Source organism: Podarcis tiliguerta (genome assembly GCF_965153285.1).
Source record: "Podarcis tiliguerta genome assembly, chromosome: Z".
Taxonomy (NCBI): Eukaryota; Metazoa; Chordata; class Lepidosauria; order Squamata; family Lacertidae; genus Podarcis; species Podarcis tiliguerta.
This window is the reverse complement of record NC_139553.1, coordinates 17,873,476-17,894,892: the sequence shown is the minus strand read 5'-3', so window position 1 is coordinate 17,894,892 and position 21,417 is coordinate 17,873,476. Positions and strand designations below refer to the sequence as shown.

The following is a 21,417-nucleotide window of genomic DNA, read 5'->3' as shown; positions in this document are numbered from 1 at the left end:
CTATGTAAGTCTCCATGAACTCCGTAGGGGCTAATATTTGCTGAAGTACGTGCAATATTTTGCTGCGAAGGGAGAAAGCACGGAATAATAATTCATTTTCTTCCTTTCCAGGGGACTCCTCACGAAGACAAAACAAAAACAGTAACCTCCCCTCAAAACCCAGATGTTCAGAGTTTCTGTCCTCTTTGCAGACAAAGGGTGGTAAAGGAGGGATGACACAACATCTGCCACCAGAGATGTTGAGGAATTGCTGGGCTCTGGTGCCACCTTCTAGAGTAGACTGGAATTGCAGTCTCCCCCCAAGGAGGTGCCGCAGTTAGAAGGGGTGAATTAAATAGGAACAAAGGAAGTTGCCTTATGCCAATTCAGAACTTTGGTCCACCTAGCTCAGGGTTGTCTACACTGACTGGGAGTGACTGTCCAGGGTTTCAGGCAGGGAATTTCTCCCAGCCCTACCTGGCGATGTCATTGGGGATTGAACATGGGACCTTCTGCATGCAAAAGGGGTGCTCTGCCACTTAGTTATGGTTCTCCCTCAAAACTAAGATCCCAGTCCTTATGATTCTAAATAAACAAGCTGTTCCCAGACTCTGGAACGCCCTCCCCGGAGAAGCCAGGCTGGCTCCCTTTATTGCTGGTTTTTTTTTGCCGGTAGGCAAAGACCTTCTTGTTCCAACAGGCTTTTGGGAACTGACTGCATTTAATGAGGTGGATGGTCTGTGCTGTTTTTATTGGGATGGTCTGTATTTTTAAAAAAATATATCGTCTCTCTATATTTATTTAGCTATAGCTATTTCTCTTTCTCTGTGTATATAGATATAGCTTTAATTTTCTTAATGTTTAATTGATTTTTAATGACCCCCCCACCATGTTTTTAGCTGTTCTTATTTTAGCTGTAAGCCACCTTGAGTCCCTGTCTGGGGAAAAAGATGGAGTATAAATAAAGAAAATTGTATAGGCAGTGTGTGTGTGTGTGTGTGTGTGTGTGTGTGTGCTGCCTTGTTTTGAGTTGGCCCGTCGGTCCATCTCTTTCAGTACTGCCAACACTGACTGGCAGCATCTCTCCAGGGTTTCATACAAGGGACATTTCCAGCTCCACCTGGAGATGCCACTGGGGGGTTGAACCCAGGATCTTTTGCATGCAAAGTAGGTGCTCTACCATTGAGCTACAGCTCTCACCTGAAAAAAAGGGCTATATTCATAATTCCGAATAAAGGAATGAAGAGTTATTTACAATATATAAATTTTTTTTTTAGCATTTTTGTTTTTAGCTTGTTAAGCTTTTATTGTATTGTTATGTCTTAGTTTTACTATTGCCAACTGTTTCGATATATATTATTTTTGTGATATAGTGGTATATAAATATTTCATGATTAAATGTGTAAATAAACCATCATAGGCAATTGACTTCTACTGCCCTGGATCCACATAGCTCAGGATTTCTTGCACTGCCTGACAGGGACTCTTCAGGTTTCAGGCAAGGAATCTCTCCCAGTCTTACCTGGAGAGGCAGTTGAGGATTGAACCTGGGGTGTTCTGCTCCACCACTGAGCTACAGCACCTCCCTTTTGGGTTCTTGATGCCCATTGATTTCCCTTTAATAAAGCCTTTGCATAAACATCATGGTTTATGCATTCTCTCTGGACAGGCTCCTATGTCAATTCTTTGTCAAAAGAGTGGTGCCCACACCTGGATGCAGAGCTCAAGGACTAATCTGACCAGCACCGAATATGAAGGAAACTATGGCTTCTCTTGATCTGGACACGACACTTGTGTTAATAGAGCCTTAAGATTGCATTAGCTTTAGTAACTGCTGCATCACACGAATGGCTTATGCTCAACTTATCTTTAGATGCTTACATTAATACTTCTGCAGAACCAAATCTTCCCCTTCTTGTATCTCTGTGTGTGATTCCATGTGTACAGGGCTTTGATTTTGAGTTGATTTATTGCATTTTGCAATACACGTAAAAAAAAGGAAGTCTCAAAAGTTCTTTACAATATATATATATATATATATATATATATATATGCAGGTTTTGGTGTCCTCGGGTGTCTTCCCGTGTAAAAGTTGGGGTGTCTAGGCGACGTTTCGACGAGGTCTCACTCGTCATCTTCAGGCTGGTGCTTTCGGCTTCTTGTTACTGGAACAGAGCAGGATCTCAGTGTTTGAGTTCCTATAAATACTGTTGAGGAGGTGTGGTGTATAGCCTCCAATGTTCTGGGCAGAGAGGAGGTTCCCAGGCTAGTGTGCCTTTTCTTCTTTTGTTCCTTAATTACTTGAGGGATATCTTGAGTGATTTCTTGAGTGATTTCCTGAATCCCACTTAGGTGGGTCATTAGGTGTGGATTAGTTGCTAAAGCCTTCGTGTCTTGAACTCTTGAACTTTGTGAAGAGTTTTTCTGAGAAGATGGCTGTACTGCACTTGGTTGTGCTCTGGCTTGGCTTCGTGTATAGGGGCGAGCTGTGGTTTTGTGGCCTGTGCCAGCCAGATCTGTGTAGGGATTGCAGGGGGGTGCAGCATCCGGAGGTGCCACCCTGGTTTGGCTACTGGATGGTGTCTGTAATTTATCTGTGGAGAGGGTCTGGGTTTGGGTCTGGTGTGGTTGATTGGTGATGGCGTTCTGTGTGCCTCTGGATCTGGTGTCAGATTTTGTGGGGAGGGCTAATTTCCAGATGTCTGGCAAGCGGGATGTGTCGTCACGCTTGTTCATGTTGTGAGGGTGTTTCTCTATCTCGATGGCTTCCATGATTATTCTCTTGTGGTGATGTTCCATGTTAAAGAGCAATTTGGAATCTGCAAAATTAATTTCGTGTCCTGTTTCTTTCATGTGTTGGAAAAGAGAGGAAGTTTTTTCTTCTTTTTTGACGGCATTCTTGTGTTCTGCGATACGTGCATTTATTCGTCTGTTTGTTTGTCCAATGTACGTGGCTGGGCAGACTTTGCAGGGTATTTCATAGACCCCTTGGTTTTCCAACTGAATTTTATCCTTGGGGTTTCTGAGGATATTGGCTATTTTTTGGTTGGTGCAAAAGGCTGTTTTGATATTGTGTTTATGGAGGATTTTGCTAATTTTATCTGTAGTGCCCTTGATATAAGGAAGGAGGGCTATGCCATTGTTTTCTTCTGTGTCTTGGTTTTTGGGGGTCTATGAAATACCCTGCAAAGTCTGCCCAGCCACGTACATTGGACAAACAAACAGACGAATAAATGCACGTATCGCAGAACACAAGAATGCCGTCAAAAAAGAAGAAAAAACTTCCTCTCTTTTCCAACACATGAAAGAAACAGGACACGAAATTAATTTTGCAGATTCCAAATTGCTCTTTAACATGGAACATCACCACAAGAGAATAATCATGGAAGCCATCGAGATAGAGAAACACCCTCACAACATGAACAAGCGTGACGACACATCCCGCTTGCCAGACATCTGGAAATTAGCCCTCCCCACAAAATCTGACACCAGATCCAGAGGCACACAGAACGCCATCACCAATCAACCACACCAGACCCAAACCCAGACCCTCTCCACAGATAAATTACAGACACCATCCAGTAGCCAAACCAGGGTGGCACCTCCGGATGCTGCACCCCCCTGCAATCCCTACACAGATCTGGCTGGCACAGGCCACAAAACCACAGCTCGCCCCTATACACGAAGCCAAGCCAGAGCACAACCAAGTGCAGTACAGCCATCTTCTCAGAAAAACTCTTCACAAAGTTCAAGAGTTCAAGACACGAAGGCTTTAGCAACTAATCCACACCTAATGACCCACCTAAGTGGGATTCAGGAAATCACTCAAGAAATCACTCAAGATATCCCTCAAGTAATTAAGGAACAAAAGAAGAAAAGGCACACTAGCCTGGGAACCTCCTCTCTGCCCAGAACATTGGAGGCTATACACCACACCTCCTCAACAGTATTTATAGGAACTCAAACACTGAGATCCTGCTCTGTTCCAGTAACAAGAAGCCGAAAGCACCAGCCTGAAGATGACGAGTGAGACCTCGTCGAAACGTCGCCTAGACACCCCAACTTTTACACGGGAAGACACCCGAGGACACCAAAACCTGCATTCCTGTACCCGTGAAAATCTACGAAAGCATATATATATATATATATATATATGATAAAACATAACAAAACAAAACACAATTCAATAAAAATTGTATCGTGCACACACAAGCCTGAATTGAATAATTGTAACAATAATATCCTATGATTGACAGACATGACATTGTTGGTGGTGAGACCGCTGGGGTGCTAACCAGCTGGCTTTAACCCCTGTCAGGGCCTTTTCAGTGCAAATTCCTCACTTGTGGCATGGCTTCCCTGGTGAGGTGTGCCTGTCTCCAACATGACTTTCAGGGGGGATTTTTTAAATGTTCTTCTTTACCCAGGTATTTGATGGCTGAGAAAGACTTTTCTCTGCAGCCCTAAAGCCTGAGAGAATGAATTCTAGCATCATCTAGTCCAACCCCCTCCAATGCAGGAATCACAGCTAAAGGATCCCTGACAGAAGGCCACCCAACCTCTGGTTGAAACCCCCCCAGTGAAGGAGAGTCCACCACCTCCCGAGGGAGTTCATTCCACTATCAAATGGCTCTCACCCCTAGAAAGCTACAGTCATACCTCAGGTTACAGACACTTCAGGTTGCGGACCGCCAAAACCCGAAGTACCAGAACGGATTACTTCCGGGTTTTGGTGGTCATGCATGCGCAGAAGCGCTAAATTGTGCTTTGCGCCTGTGCAGAAGCGCCGAATCGCAACCCATGCATGTGCAGACGTGCCACTGCGGGTTGTGGACACTGTGGGTTGCGAACGTGCATCCCTCATGGATCACGTTCACAACCCAAGTGTCCACTGTATTCCTAAGTTTTAGTCAGAATCCCCTTTCTTCACATTTGAATCCATTAGTTTGGGGTCCTACCCTCCAGAACAGGAGAAAACAAGCTTGTTCCGTCTTCCATGGGATGGACCTCCATATATTTGAAGATTGCCCTCATGGCTCCTCTCAGTTTCCTGTTCTTCAGGCTAAATATACCCAGCTCCCGTAACCATTCCTTCTAAGGCTTGGTTTCTGGACCCTTCATCATCTTGGTCACCTTCCTCTGCACATGTTCCAGCTTGTCAATATCCTTCTTAAACCAATGTGCCCAGAGATGGACACAGGACTCCATGTGGGGCCTGACCAAGGCAGAATACAGCAGTCTTATTCCACCCCTTGATTTGGAGACTTCTGTTGATGCAGCCTAGTATTGCATGAGTTCATGTGAATTGTTTTTCCCCCTTTCCTTCTTGTCAATAAATATTTCTGCTTCTCTGAAATTGCAATTGGTAACCCCAAAATGAAACTGGAGATTATTCCATGCAACTTTAGGCTCTGTTTCCAACCTGCCTCCCACCCAACCACCTGCCACTCTGAGGACTGGCAGAGGGACATCAAGACGTGTTTTGATGTTTTTGAAATCCTTAAAGCCCATCTAGTGATGCTCCTCTTCCCACTTGGCAGATGTCTCTGCTTTGCGCGGAGGATGTTTCCTTTCTCAGAGCAGCTGGTCCTTACATCAGCAATGGAACAAGCCACATATGGCAGAAGCATGTAGGCTGAGCAGTGAAGGCCCCAGAATAAAGCAGAGCTGACGGGGAAAGTCTTCATTTCATTTTGAGTACATGAAAAAATGACAATTAATTTTAAATGGGAACAGGTGGCTCTCTATCAAGATTTTAAAATTGAATTAGGAGGTGCCTACTTTGGTCTGGCTTTGCAAATATCGATGGGGCATGACCATCCTGCTTCCCCAAAGGTCCACACACAAAATCCATTCTTCCGATTCCCTTTCTTTTTGACAATACGTCCCCTCTCCTCCCCAGCAAACTCAGCAAAAGAGAGGAAAAAACTCCCTACAATAAGTTTTCAGTACCTCCCTTAACATGGGACGCGGGTGGCGCTGTGGGTTAAAGCCTCAGCACCTAGGACTTGCCGATCAAAAGGTCAGCGGTTCAAATCCCCGCGGCAGGGTGCGTTCCCGTCGTTCGGTCCCAGCGCCTGCCAACCTAGCAGTTCGAAAGCACCCTCGGGTGCAAGTAGATAAATAGGGACCGCTTACCAGTGGGAAGGTAAACGGCGTTCCGTGTGCTGCGCTGGCTCGCCAGATGCAGCTTGTCACGGTGGCCACGTGACCCGGAAGTGTCTTCGGACAGCGCTGGCCCCCGGCCTATAGAGTGAGATGAGCGCACAACCCTGGCAAGACTGGCCCGTAGGGGCAGGGGTACCTTTACCTTTTTTACCTTTATGTTGCCTTGCTGTAACTTTATGAAAGCGTAGATTACCCGTACGGGCAGGGGTACCTTTACCGTTTACCTCCCTTAACATAAGAACACAAGAAGAGTCTGCTGGATCAGGCCAGTGGCCCATCTAGGCCAGCATCCTGTTCTCGCTATGGCCCACCAGATATCCCCAATGGGCAGCCCAAAAGCAGGACCTGAGCACAGCAGTATCTTGCCTCCTGCAGTTTCTAGCCACTGGCATTCAAAAGCATTGCTGCCTCCAACTGTGGAGGAAGAACATAATTGTCAGGCCTCTCCTCCTTGAATTTGTCTAAACCTCTTTTAAAGCCATCTAGCCCTCCCTAGTCCCTGTTCACTTTGAGAACTGTGGCTTCAGTTGATTGGAATAAGCCCTCCCTAGGCAATGCCTAAGCAGCTGAGGGTTTTGTGAGATCTTTAGCAACATTCCAGCTGATCAGGCTTTGTGCTGTTTAAGAGCAAAATGAGAAACCTGGATCAGTTGGAAAGTTGCTAAAGATGTGAATCGCAAGACAAATGGCAAAATAGTCATTCAGTTGGACTGGGGGTGGGAGAGTAAGCTTTAAGAATATAAGACAAGCCTGCTGGACTGGGCACGTCTACTCCAGCATCTTGTTCTCACGGTGACTGATCAGTTGCCTGTGGGAAACCAGCTAACAGGATTTGAGCGCAATAACAGATCTTCCCTCCTGTTATTTCCAGCAACTGGTATTCAGGCGCATTGCTGCCTCCAGCTGTGGAGACAGAGCATAGCCACTGTGGCTAGTAGCTACTGGTAGCTTTCTACTAAAACTCCATGAACTTGTCCAATTTTCTTTTAAAGCCATCCAAGTTGGTGGCCATATCTGCCTTCTGCAGAAAAAGCAATTTCCATGGTTTAACGATGCACTGTGTGAAGCAGTCCTTTCCTTTATCTGCTCCCTTCCTTTCCTTTCTATTCTTTCTCTTGAAGTTTTGGTTATTGACTGACTCTTCCCCTAAAAGAACTTGGGGTTTCAGCACCCCAAGATCACTAGAGACTGAAGGGGCTTCCTGCGTCATCCTCTGGCATATGGGGCTTGGCACAGAGCGTCTTCATGCAAGCAAAGCTTGGACTGATCCATCAGATGACACCAGCTCAGGTGTCTGCCTCATAAATCAAATCTGATGGCATCTGACCAAATAACATTTGCTTAATTTGTACTATTGGGTTTAAATTATTCAGGACCTGGACTCCATGTTTTAAGCAGGGTATTGACCACACTGGAGCATGTCCCGAGACGAAGGGGACAAAGATATTGTGTGGCCTTGAAATCAGGGCCTGCGAGGAAAAGGTGGATGGGGTCAGCTTATACTTGTAGCCAGAAGAAGAGACAGGGAAGAGATGATTAGATAGCTTTATTTATTTAAATTTATATTTAATAAAAGGAGCCCAGGGTGGCAATCAGGAAGCGATAAGACAATGAAAGCATGCTAAAAAGAATTCCAGTACACATGAGACTGTGAAAGATCTCCACTTAAAAGGCTCTTCAAAAGGTCTTCATTGGTTGCCGAAAAGACAGCAGAGATGGAGCATATCTAACACCCAAGGGCAGGGCATTCCAAAGGCAGGCAGCACAACACTAAAGGCCTGATTCCTATATTGTGCATAAGGGACATCCTGGGGTGATGCAGTGGCAGAGCTTCATGCTTCAGCCCCAGGAGGTGGAGCGTGCCGCCTGTAGGGACGTGACGCGTGTCCCGGAGGTGTGGTGTGCTGCCCGTAGGGGCGTGGCACCCAGCGTGGGTGGGGTGCAGCCACAATGGCACCCTGCTGGGATCGCACTGCCAGGGGCGGTGCACTCCCCCCACACGCCCCTTCCTCCGCCAGTGGGGTGATGGCATCCACAGGAGGCCCTCACTTGCAGAGTGCAGTGCTCAATTGGTGTATCCAGGTCCTAAACTGAAGCAGTGCTTTTAACTTAGCTCAGTTGCTGTTTGGCAGCAAATTTCCATTTTTGCTAGCAGATTGTGTCCCAGATATCATGCCTGCCTGCCTGCCTCTCGCCCTGCTATGTTATAAATTATAATGATGGCCCAAATCTTGCCTTGCCTGTTAAGGCACCTCCGCCCTTGATTCCTCCCCACACCTGTGTGTTATCAGCATGATGAGAGGAGAATACCTGTGGAAACAGAGGAAGAATCAAATGGCAACCCTCCAGTCCATCACTTGAGGTAGCTGCCTCATCTCATGAGCCAATTCATGTCACATTTCACCAACTTCAGCTTTCACCAATAAAGAGAGAGAGAGAGGTCATTTTCAGCCTCAGGTTATATTTATTACTGGTCTTATCTGTCCTCATAATCAGGATTAGTGTCCTTGTGCAAAGTGATGCCAAACTAATTGCCATTGAACTGAATTGGACAGGTGAAGAGCGTAAGAGGCATTGACCAGTGGAGGGGTGTGTGTGTGTCTGTGTGGAGAGGGTTAGCTTATGAACAAGAAGCCATCCATTTCATTTGCTTGGCTGTGGATTCACACTTTGGCACCATTTGGAGAGGATCCAGAATGTCGGGGTTCATAGTTCATGCTAAGTACAAACCCTGTGTTTGATATACCAATTGCTCAGCTTGTGGAGCACTGCAAAACACGGGGGGGGGGGGGGTTTGCTGCAAAATGCTGCAGGGAAAAAATCCTTGGTGCCAGTTTGGAGAGGATCCCAAATTTGGGGGGCTCGAAGTTAATTTTCCTGATCCACACATGGCCTTCGTCTGTTTTGCTCTTTTATGGCCAGGTGGCAAGGAATAACATGTGGCATGATTATTCCTGCCCCCCCCCCCCCCCCCGGATTTGAGCCACAGGCATTGCTGGAATTGATTGAGCAGCAAAGATATAGAGCTGGTTGGCCTGATCTGTGGCAGAGAAGCAAGATCTGAACTTAGCCCACCACAATCCAATTTGCAACTTGCCCATTTGAATTGTTGCCCCTGGGTTAAGGGCTCGTCCACACTTTCACTTGTTCAGTCGCTTTTCTCTGGGAAAACCCACTCTTTATCACTGAATTAGAGCATACACCTGTTGGGTTTTCCATGGATTGATGTTTGCTCTGATTCAGTCGTAAATAGTGGATTTTCCTGGGGAAAGTAGTGGAGCAAACAGAAAAGACCACTCAGACATGCGGCTAGAAAGCATGGGACAAGCAAAAAAACCCTCTCAACCCCATGCTTTCTAGGCATAGGACACGCAGAGAGGTGGATGAGACCCTCTTTCACAACACCAGGCACCTGGTTCCATGTGCTTAACAAAGTGGGAGTGCTCGACACAATCCTGTGCATGCCAAGATGAGGCTGGAGATCTCAGTACCCAGCTGCTCTGGGTTCCAGGGGCCTCTCTCTCTCTCTCTCTCTCTCTCTCTCTATATATATATATCTGGGGCCACTTTTGAAGGGAAGTGGATTTCTCCACAAGAGTGGACCTTCTTCAATATGAGCTTCCAGAGTTTTTCATCAATACAAATGAGTGAATTGTGTTTATTGCATTATTCTATAGCCCATAACATAATAGAAGAAACCACCAAGACTTTCATAAAAGTGTGGAATCACAAATGAAATTATATCTATCTATCATCTATCTATCTATCATCTATCTATCTATCATCTATCTATCATCTATCATCTATCTATCTATCTATCTATCTATCTATCTATCTATCTATCTATCTATCTATCATCTATCTATCTATCTATCATCTATCATCTATCTATCATCTATCTATCATCTATCATCTATCATCTATCATCTATCATCTATCTATCTATCTATCTATCTATCATCTATCTATCTATTATCTATCTATTATCTATCTATCTATCATCTATCTATATCTATCTATCTATCTATCTATCTATCTATCATCTATCTATCTATCATCTATCTATCTATATCTATCATCTATCTATCTATCTATCATCTATCTATCTATATCTATCTATCTATCTATCTATCTATCTATCATCTATCTATCATCTATCTATCTATCTATATATCATCTATCTATCATCTATCTATCTATCTATCTATCTATCTATCTATCTATCTATCTATCTATCATCTATCTATCTATCATCTATCTATCTATCTATCTATCTATCTATCTATCTATCTATCATCTATCTATCTATCATCTATCATCTATCTATCTATCTATCTATCATCTATCTATCTATCTATCTATCTAATCTATCTATCTATCTATCTATCATCTATCTATCTATCTATCTATCTATCTATCTATCTATCTATCTATCATCTATCTATCAAGATAAACAGAATTTTGCTTATAAAACACACACACATCTTTCTAGTCCATGGCTGAATCCTGTATCCATTCTGTCCTTTCCTCTCTTGGACTGTTGGTGATGAAGGGAGGAGGCTCTTTGGCTGGCTCTCTAGGTAGACACAACACCTGACCATGGGCTAATTTCAAGGTGCTGGTTTTGGTGCATAAAGCCCCATGGATCTTGGGACTAGGATGCCAGAATGATTGTCTCACCCCTTACACACCCAGTCAATTACTGTGCTGTGTGGGAGAGGCCTCCTGCAAATGCCATCTTATCAGAAGGTTTGTTCTGCACAGTGAAAGGAATCAGTTATTTGGCATTGCTGCAGCTTCCCTTTGGAACTCACTTCCCTTTGGTATTAGACAAGCACTGTTTTTGGCATCCACTGAATACCTTCCTCTTCCAACAAGCCTTTGAAATGGAGATCTTTCCCAGTCTGCATCTACACTATAATTGTTTTAAAGATGTTTATTATGATTTTATTGCCTCTTCTTTGCCACTCCAGGCTCTTTCGAGCGGAAAGGCAGGGATATAAGCAGAGTGGAAGGAAAGGAGGACCTTTTTTCTGCCTTCCCTCTTCCAGCTACTCCCTGAAGACTGGAGAAGAGACCCTCTTAAGAATATTAAGGGGGTAGGCAGGGGAAGGACTAGGCCATTAGAAAAATGAACATAATATTTTAGCTGCAGTTCATTCATTTTCAGCTTTGTATTCTTGTTATAAAAAAGTGTGTCTAGACATTCCGTTGTTGTGCCCATAACTGTTGTGCCCATAATTAAGGTGCCATTTAGCTCCTAGGTTTCATATCTCAGTTTCTAACACTGGATATAAGTTAAGAAATCAAGACGAGAGAGAGAGAGAGAGAGAGAGAGAGAGAGAGAGAGAGAGAGAAGCAGTGGACATACTTAATTTAAGCTCATTTCTTTTCATGAGTCTACTCTGAGTATAGCTGGTAACACAGTTTGACTCCAACACTAGAGGAGAGTGTGCACCCAAAATGCTTATGTTATTGTTATAAGTTTTGAGGCGGCAAGGATCCCCTAAACTCCTGGGTGCCAGATCCTCCCCAATAATTCTTGGATTTAGTAAAAGTTAAAATTAATCAAGGTTTGATTAAACTGTACCAAACTTGGAAATCCCTAGACCCTGCTAGTGCTAATGACCCAGGCCAGCCTAGCAGGAACTCGATGAGTAAGGACACCCTGCCCTGAGCTCTGGGTAATTAGCAAAAGACAATGCCAGAGATGGGTGGGGAAAGTTTCCTGGGTTACAGTGGGCGATATGGTAAGCAATATAGGAAAAGAAGTGTTCCTTTTGCAAGGGGGGGGGGCACAGAGAATGAAGTCAGGCAGTCTGTTTTATGCTGCAGAGAGGGTCAGACATGATATTTGGGGTCTCTTGGAATCTGAGACTACAGCAATGGGAGAAATAGGACCCTCTTGGGATGTAAATGACCTGCACTCTCTCCATCTAGGTGCAGGTTGTATGTATATGTAAGTAAACCACTTGCAACCAGTGCCGGATTTACGTATAAGCTAAACAGGCTATAGCTTAGGGCCCCTCTCTCTTGGAGGTCCCCAAAAAATTTTAAGGGAAAAAACCCTGGATGTACATTTCCAAAATATAAAACAAATAAAATAAAACCTACACACAGCAACAGTATCTTGTGTTGTGTAGGCTCCTATTTGTGGTGTGCAAATGGCTTTAGATACCTATTAAAAGGTAAAGGTGAAGGGACCGCTGACCGTTAAGTCCTTTCGCAGACGACTCTGGGGTTGCAGCGCTCATCTCGCTATACTGGCCGAGGGAGCTGGCGTTTGTCCGCAGACAGCTTCCAGGTCATGTGGTCAGCATGACTAAGCCACTTCTGGTGAAACCAGAGCAGCACACAGAAACGCCGTTTACCTTCCCACCAGAGCAGTACCTACTATTTATCTACTTGCACTTTGACGTGCTTTTGAACTGCTAGGTTGGCAGGAGCAGGGACCAAGCGACGGGAGCTCACCCCGTCGTGAGGATTTCATAAATTATTAGTTTAATAAATTACCATATAGCATATATTCAGCACAAAACACTGACAATTTGTTGTTGATAAAGGACAGCTGGACATATAAAGGGCCCCATTACCTTCAGTAGCTTAGGGCCTCATCAAACCTAAATCTGGCGCTGCTTGCAACCCCTGGAATCTCGCACGACTCATGGAGATTGGGGTGGCATATAACATTACGTTGATTAAGGAAAATTTCTTGCAAAAATGTACATGTTTTGGGGCATATTAGGAGAGAAGTGTGTGAAAACACAGGCAAATCTTTACAAGGGATATTTCTTTTTTGCATATTGATGCAGAAATGGCAGGGGTTGGGAATAAAGTTATGACGGGAGAAATGAGAAATGGAATGAAATAGTCTGATTCAGGGGAAGGGGTGGCAAAATAAAGCAAAGACCCCCAAACACATCCTACCATAATTGATTACTATAAAGATTATTAAGATAATGAATGCAAAGTGATCTGCACACAGTTTGCTAAGTGCTACTCATTACCGACATGTCTAGTGCATCATCTCAGTTTATAGGTTCCCACACCTCATCAGAGAACAGGTCGGAATAAAGCAATCAAAAGCATGAAAAGACCCAGCTCAGTCATGGACTTGCTATGAATTGACAAATCTAGAATGTAAAAAGCTGCCTTATACTGAGTCAGCTCGCTGGTTCATCCAGCTCAATATTGTCTACACTGACTGGCAGTATCTGTCCAGTGCATCAGGCAGGGGACATTCACAGGCCTACCTGGAGATGCCACTGGGGATTAATTCTGGGACTTTCTGCATGCAAAGCAGGTGCTCTACCTCTGAGCTATGGCCCTTGACCACCAAACTAAAGAAGATTCTGTTCCACCTAGTTCTGATGAATTACGTAGGAAGGAAGCAAGCTGCCTGATACCGAGTCAAACCCCAGGTCCATCTAGCTCAACTCTTCCCACAATGACTGGCAGCAGCTCTCCAGGGGTTCAGGCAGGGGACATTCCCAGCCTCACTTGGAGATGCCATAAGGGATTGAATCCAAGAACTTCTGCATGCAGAGCAGGTGCTCTATGAGAGAGCTGTGGCCCTTAGTTTGGAATGAATTGCTGAATTAAACAGGAACCTTGAAAACAGCCTTAGGCAGAGTCAGACCATTGTTTTTGTCTAGCTAAGTACTGTTGATAGGCTGTGGCTCTCCAGGGTTTTATTTCCGTTGCCTTAGCTGCGTGTTATCAGGGACTGAACCTGGTTCCTTTCATCACTGTCGCTTTTTAAATAAGATTTTATTCAGGTTTTTTTGGATTACAAGAAGATAAAAGAAACAAATCTAAATAAAAACAAAAACGGGGGGGGAGAGAGAAAAGGAAACTCAAAAAATAGGAAAATATAAAGGATTTCCAATTTTCCACCTGTCAGTTACATAAAGGAAATTATTAAAAATATTCACTCTAGAATGACACCCAACCAATCAACTTTCTGTTAGGCAATATTTTCCCAGTCTTCAGACCCAGACAGATTCCCTTTCAGACAAAACAGATTTTCTTTTTTATATAATAAAGTCCAAAAATATATTTATAATAATAATTATTAATAAATGCCAGCAATAGATTTTCTCTAATCAAATCAAATCCTTCCAGCCTTGTCCACACAAGAGTCCCTCCGCTATGATAATATATTAAATTAATTAAATTATATTCCATAGTTATTTACTTATTATGTATTAATTAGATTGCATCCAAATCTGTATCTTCCATTCCCATTTCCTGTTGTATTTGCAGTGGTTTTACATCTTGATTTTAAAAATTATCCCTTCCATTTACGCTTCTTTCATTATCCCTTCCATTTATGCTTCTTTTATTATTTTTTCCAAGAAAAGTGCCAGAGGTTTGATAGCTTTCCTCTCTGAATTCACTCCAAGTTGTACACAGAGTCCTTTCCCTCTCAACTCTATCTCTGCCAGCTCAGAATGTCTCTCCATCTCTCCATCCATGGCTCTATTCCACTCCTCCAACATCACAACTCCGCCATTTGGCTGTTCCGTTCCTCGAGACACCTGTGTGAAGGACTTTTCCATTTTACCATCTGTTGCCTCCAACTCTACCACCTCGCCCTCCTAATTTAGCAATCGTTCACACTGTTCTACAAAGTTTCTGAGTCCTCTTTAATTCCACTTCCCATTTCATCCTTCTCTGGTCTGCTTTAATTCATCATTTTATGAGACATCTGGCTGGCTATTGTGGGAACAGGAAGCTGGCCTAGATGGGCCGTTGGCCTGATCAAGCAGCCAGGCTCTTCTTATGCTCTTATGAGCCGATCTTCCTACTCTACTCAGGCATGTGCTGTAAACTTTAGGGGGTGGAGGTGTCATCAGCCTCCTCAATAATCCTTAACAGGGGCCTCAGTCCCCCAAATACTGAGAGGGTGAAGAAGGCCGAATTGCCAAGCCGAGCACAGCGTAGCATCAATGGAAGGCTGCAATGGCCTGCACAGTGTCAGGAGATACTGTGGGGAGACGCAAGGTCACACCTGCCTGTGCAACATCTCCTGACACTAGTGGAAGTCTGAACTGGCCTGTACAGTGTTGGGAGATGCCGCACAGGCTTGTGTGACTTCGTGCTAGGCTGTGCCAGCCCCTGCAGCATCTTCTGATGCCATGGGGACCAGTGAGGCCTAGTGGAAGGCTGCACCAGCCTGCGTGGTGTCCCCCTACACCACACAGGCTGGTCCAGATTTCTGCTAGGATGCACCGGTCTGGCCTGCATAATGTTGGGAGACATGTGTGATGTCACATGAGTGCAACACGCATCAGCCCCCCTAATCTTTGGGTCAACCCGGTGCCTTTGCTACGCTATTGCAACATCTGTTCCATTGGCTCCCAAAGCAGATTGCATATTGTTGCATTTAGCCACGAACATTGTTTTTCTGAGCCATCATGAACAAACACAAGCTTTTCCCCATGGACCAAAACATTATATCTCCTTAAAGGTCAATGATGCCTTTCTTGGGCTGGTTTTCAGCAGGGATGGAGAGACAGTGGCTTGGAGGAGAAAGAGAATGGGCAGGAGAAGGAATTGGAAATGTAGATTTGGCACAGAAATATAAATGAGATCCTGCAGGCAATGGGGACTGGGTGGAGTCTGGAACAAAGCCATTAGTGAGGACTGTGTGTGTCAGGTGAGCAAGATTAATGGAAACCTGAAACCCCTGCAGAGTCCAGGAATTAGAAACTGGGCTAGGTAGGTGGTGAAAGAGCAAGAGCTTCAATTTGATTCCTTTGCAGAAATCAAATAGCATTGAGTTAGCAAAGCAAGAAACCTTGGTCCATCAAGTTCAGAATTGTCAACATTGACTGGCAGCATCTCAGCAGGGTTTCAGGCAGGGAAAATTCCTGACCCTACCAGGAGATGCCAGGGGTTTAATCTGGAATCTTCTGCATGCAAAGCAGAGAGCTACTGCCCTTCCCAGGGACATAGGAAAGCTGTCTTATATTGAGTTAGATCATTGGTCCATCTAGCTCAGTGTGGGGTCCACACTGAGTGGCCACAGCTCTGCAGGTTTTCAAGTTGGAGCCTTTCCCCAGCACTGTCTAGAGATGCAATTGGGGCAATTGCCATCTGGGACTTTCTTCACACAAAGCAGTTTATCTACCTTTAAGCGGTGGCCCTTCACCTCTATAAGGCAAGATTCCAGTCCTCATTGTTCTGAACAAAGGGTGAGATTACAATAGAATTTAGAAAGTTGCCGTATACAGCAATGGACCATCCATCCATCTATCTTCCTATACCCTTATATTCATCAGGATTTAACTGGGAGCCTGGAGATGCTTTAGCAGCATCCAGTCAGATGTACGGTCAGAAATGTGTGTGAGAGAAGCATTTCCTCCAGAAGTGAGCTCCCAACACCACCCTGCTGCTTCTAACTTGGAACTGTGGAAATGGAAATATTTCCACAGCCCTCGCCTCAGGTCTGTTTGCATGCCCAACAACCAACTACAGCAGGCAGGAACTTTTGCTATTCTCCTGGAAGCCCACACAACCACGCCTTCCAATCTACTACACAATATTCACATAATAAATCTAGGCTAGGTTCGAGGTGCTGGTGTTGGTGTATAAAGCCTTATGCAGATTTCCCAAAAGATCACATCATCCCTCATATATGCCCACTTGACTGCTGTGATGGGTAGAACTGTCACTGTGACAAGAGCCACATAATAACCATTGTGCATTTGTAAGGAATTGATATTTTAGTGTCGCAGCACCTACACTTTGGAACTCCCTGCCTATTGAAAATGGGCAGGCATCTTCACCTTCTCTTTTTGGCACCTGCTAAAAGCATTTATGTTCAGACAAACCTACTTGGATGTTTAGAAAGTTGCTCTGAGTTTTAATCTGATTTATCCCTACTGTTATTTTAACTTTTCTGGAAGTCTTAAATTACTCTTAATTTTTCTTATTGATAATTTTATTCGCCAATATTTTTTTTTTGGGGGGGGGGGACTACGTTGAGGTTGTTGTTGTTTTTAAATTAAGCAGTGCATAAATTTCATGAAATAAAGAAATAAAAACCCGCCACATCTCCAACCAACCCCGTGTTGTGCAGGAGAAGGCACCCTACAGACAGTGTCCTATCAGGAGGTCTTCAGGATGATGGAAGTGGGCCTGTGATGGGAATGGAGCAGTGCAAGCCAGGAGAATGAAACCCACACATTCAGAGACGTTCTTTCCAATGCCACCATTACCACACCAGCACCTTTCTGGCAAAGAGTGCACAGAGGACCAGGAGACACCCTCCTCCAAATCTCACCTCAGCCATAAATTCATTTCGGCCTATCTACCACCCCCACCCCCCGTTCAGCCTGCATTGTAGAGGATAAGTAACAACGATATTGAACTGCCTCTCAGAGTTGTTATGTAAGGATGACTGAATCCCTGTAACATGCTTTCAGTACCGTAAACTGTTGTGCAACTTGTGGTCATCATCAGTGATGCTCTGGTTTGGAAATAACAACAACATTAATATTAATCTCTGGATATGCATTTATCGAATCATAATTCAGTTAATGGGAAGCTGCTTTGTGCAGAGTCCAAACATTGGTCCATGTAGCTCAGTATTGTCTACACTGACTGGCAGCAGAAGCTCTCCAGGACTTCAGGCAACCCCACCTGGAGATGCCATTTGGGGTTGAATGTGGGACCTTCTGCATGCAAAGAAGATGCTCTGCCACTAAACTATGGCCCTTCCCCTAAACAAAAAGTAACCACCTAGTACTCATTGTTCTGAATAAATAGAAATGGGGGAACCTTCTGCATACAACACAGATGCTCTGCCACTGAGCTGTGTGGCCCTCTCTCCCCCCACCAATAAATTAAGATTCATGGTTCTGAGTAAAAGGCTAATTTGAATAGGAACACAGAAGGCTGCCTTGTACTGAGTTAGACACTGACTGGCAGCTGCTCCTCAGGGTTTCAGGCAGAGAACATTCTCATCTCCACCTGGAGATGCCATTGGGAACTGAAGCTGGGACCTTCTGCATGCAAAGCAGGTGTTCTGCCACTTGAGCCATGGCCCATCCCCAATTAAGCATGGTGTGTGTGTGTATAATAATTGATTTCTTATTATTGTCACCACCACCAGTCTCAGGACACAGGAAACAAGCCATGCCCTTTCTGCCACCCGGTTCACCCACCACCCTCTTTCTCTGGGGTATATGAAATAAACCTGAGAGTGATGCTGAGTGAAGCCTTTCCCTGTCTCATTGGTCCTCCTCATCTACTTTCCTACCTGCCTCTCCCCTCACTATTCCCGTGTCCAGATGCAGAATGCAAGGACCTGTTCCCCTCCCTCTCTCCCTGACAAATGCCTCCATTGTCCTTGACCAAAAAGATGGGGAGGGGGGAATCAGTGTGGGGAGAACAGGTGCCTCCGATCATAAATGCAATTTGGAGGAGTATGGGCTGCACTGGAGGGGTGGGGGTGGTGGGTAGGGAAGGGGCACCAGCTACCAGTTTGAGACACCCCATGAAAGAAATGCCTCCCCTATTCATCTTTGGGGGTAGGTGGGAGATAGAGAATTGTACCACTCAGCAGGGATACTTTAACACAGTGTTGTCTCAGCACATTAACAGACCAGCTGCTCTTTGTCAATTTCAGGGCAAGTCTTTCCCGTTTCACCCTTGCCTTTGTCCAACCCTGGGACATGCGCAGTTTCCCTTAATAGGCATGATCACCCCCCCTCTCTCTCCACACACTCACACCGAAATTTTGGTTGCCAGGTGCAAGCCTTCTTCAGCCTCACCCCAAAAGCCAGACCTCCCCACTCCCAAACCCTCTCTCCCCATCCCTGATTTTTTTAAGTAAAAAAACCCACATCCTTCTAACACCCTCCCAGTTAGCCACCAGTCCTCTGTATTATTAACAGACCTGTTTTGGAAGCAGTTTTAAAGATGTGCTCTCTTCAATACATTTCAGGTTCAAAGGAAGCCAGGCAGGGAAACAAGGGAAGGGATGTAAAAGGCAGGAAAATGGCAGGATTCCCCCCTCTGAACAGAGTAGAGAACAGGGATTCTTTAAGACAGGGTCCTTTTCTTATTCCTATTTACTCCCTTCCTTTCTCTCTTTAGACACAGCTTGGATACAACATATTCAGAGGACTTCTCACCATCCCCTCTCCCCAACACGGGATGGAAAAACGGGCTGAAGAAAAGCAAATAACTCCCCATGAAAAAGTCATCTTTTTTCTCCCTTGCAGACTCATTTACCTGGTTGGGGGAGGGGAAAGTGAAAGTGGGGGAGCGGCTCCCACACTCTTCCAGCAAGAAACATCCAATTTGAATACCACTCTCTGCAAATCCCAACACCCTCCACTTCCTATGATTTTTCTTGAAAGGGTAGGAAAAGACACAAGTTGTAGAATCTGAACTTGGAAGCATACATAGAAGCATTGCAGGGGGTTGGAGTAGAAAACCCCTCGGGTCCCTTCCAACTCTACAATTCTTGAAATCTATGAAATAATAGATATTTTGAGGTCTGCAGCCTCTTTTTCAGTTTCAAGTCTTGGTTGCCCATCTCCTCCTGGCTTATCCTCTTTGCTAAGTAACTTGAGAAGTGTCTGCCAGGCCAGATTTCCTTTAGAGGCTTCCCCTAGAAGCAACGCCCCCATTCCCCCCCTCCCTCCCTTCCTCCCTAGCGTCCCACCTGCTCCGCACCACTCCCAAGCTTGTGGGTGGTGGGGGAAGCACCCAGCACCCGTCTTCAGGACATCGGATAGCTCCTGCCACCACTGACCTCAGTCTCCTCTCCTTCCCACTCTTTCGCCCCAAACGAAAAGTGCGAAAGCACAACAGAAAAAGGGACTCTGCCCTTTGGGGCAGGACCTCAACTTTTAATTGAAGTTGCAGCTTGTGTGTGCGCGCGGGGGAGCATTCAGGCATCTGGTCTCCAAAGATGCAGCGGTTCTCCACAAATGAAACACATCAGCCTTAGACACCCCCACCCTCTCCAGACCAATTTTAGCCCCCCCCCCGCCCCACAGAAGGAGGAGAAAATAATGACCTTTAATGGCATGCTGGTTTGTAAATGTGGGGTGAGGGGAAATGGTGGAGAGGGGACAGCTGAAAAGCTTCTGTGCTTTGGTGTGTGTGTGTGTTTGTGTGTGTGTGGAGTGGTGTTGGTTGTGCATGGCATTAATGGGAGGGGGAAGGAAGGATGGGGTGACGTTAGGGTGAAAGGCACCTACTTGGGTGAGTTCTGTGCCCATCAGGAGGAGGAAGATGAGGCTGAGGAGCTTGCTGGCGGGTCGCATGGCTCTTGCGGGGGGCTCCAGGCTCGGGCATAGACTGAGCCGCCTCGTCCTCGGGGCTTGGTGGGGTGGGGGTCTCTTCCTTCCTGCTGCCGCCGCCTCTTCTGCTCCCGGATTCCGTCGCAGCCCGTTGCAAAGGATGCTTCGCTGCCTCTCTTGAGGAGGTTCAGCACCACCCTGGGAAGGGACAGCGACCAGCTTCAGCGGCCCCGGGCATCTTCCTCTATTTCTGGCAATGCGCCCCCCAGTTCCCCTCTATCCTCTCGTCCTCTCAGAGCTCTTTCCTTGCCCGGTCTCTGGTTATATGATTCCCCCCCACTGGGTGTTTCAATGGCTCCCCTGATCGGAAAAGCATCGGAGAGGAAGGATTTCAAGCCAACCCCAAAGGATGGTGTGTCTTTCTCCTTCCTCTCTCCTGCCAAAAGTTTGCCTTGGAAAAAAAAAAGCGGGGGGGTTGAGGAGGAAGGAGGAAAGAAGGGGGGGGGGGCTAAAGTAAGGATTAAAAATAAGAAAAAGAGAGAAAGAGAGGAAGCTTTGCAAGGCACTGACTGGGAAGGGGGGGGGGGCTGTCGGAGCAGGATGTGACATCAGCCAAGGCGGGGTGAATTTGACTAAACAGAGGGAAAGTGAGGCTGGATCGGGTGGGTGGATGCATTGGGAGGGAGGGGAAGGGGGCTGACCAGGGGTCCAGGGTGTTTGGAAAGACTTCCCCTCCCCCCAGATCGAGAACAGCTCTCTATGGTCAGACCTCCACTTCTGAAGATGCACCCCAGCTCCATATGGGAAAACGTAGCCCCTCCTCTAAACCTCCCGTTTCAACTACGCTTCATGCCCTCCCCACCCCAAAATTCCCACGGATGGGGGAGTTCAGGGGCAGATCCACGTGCTCAGTGAACCTTTACTGGAGATTAACTGGGAAATACTGGGTGCCCCCCCCCAATAATGACAACTGCTTTGCTTTGAATATGCAAGGTGAAGGAGCTTT

The 21,417-nt window shown here is 45.6% G+C and overlaps 1 protein-coding gene across 1 annotated transcript in view; it reads right to left on the bottom strand.

The window, feature by feature from the left end:
- OLFM1 (olfactomedin 1) overlaps positions 1–21,011 on the bottom strand; it is a 51,887-nt gene extending 30,876 nt beyond the window's left edge. The window contains exon 1 of the mRNA XM_083423813.1: positions 20,370–21,011. Within this exon, the coding sequence (XP_083279939.1) occupies positions 20,370–20,435 (66 nt within the window). The 5' untranslated portion in view covers positions 20,436–21,011. The remainder of the gene's footprint in view (positions 1–20,369) is intronic.
- Positions 21,012–21,417: the final 406 nt, after the last annotated feature.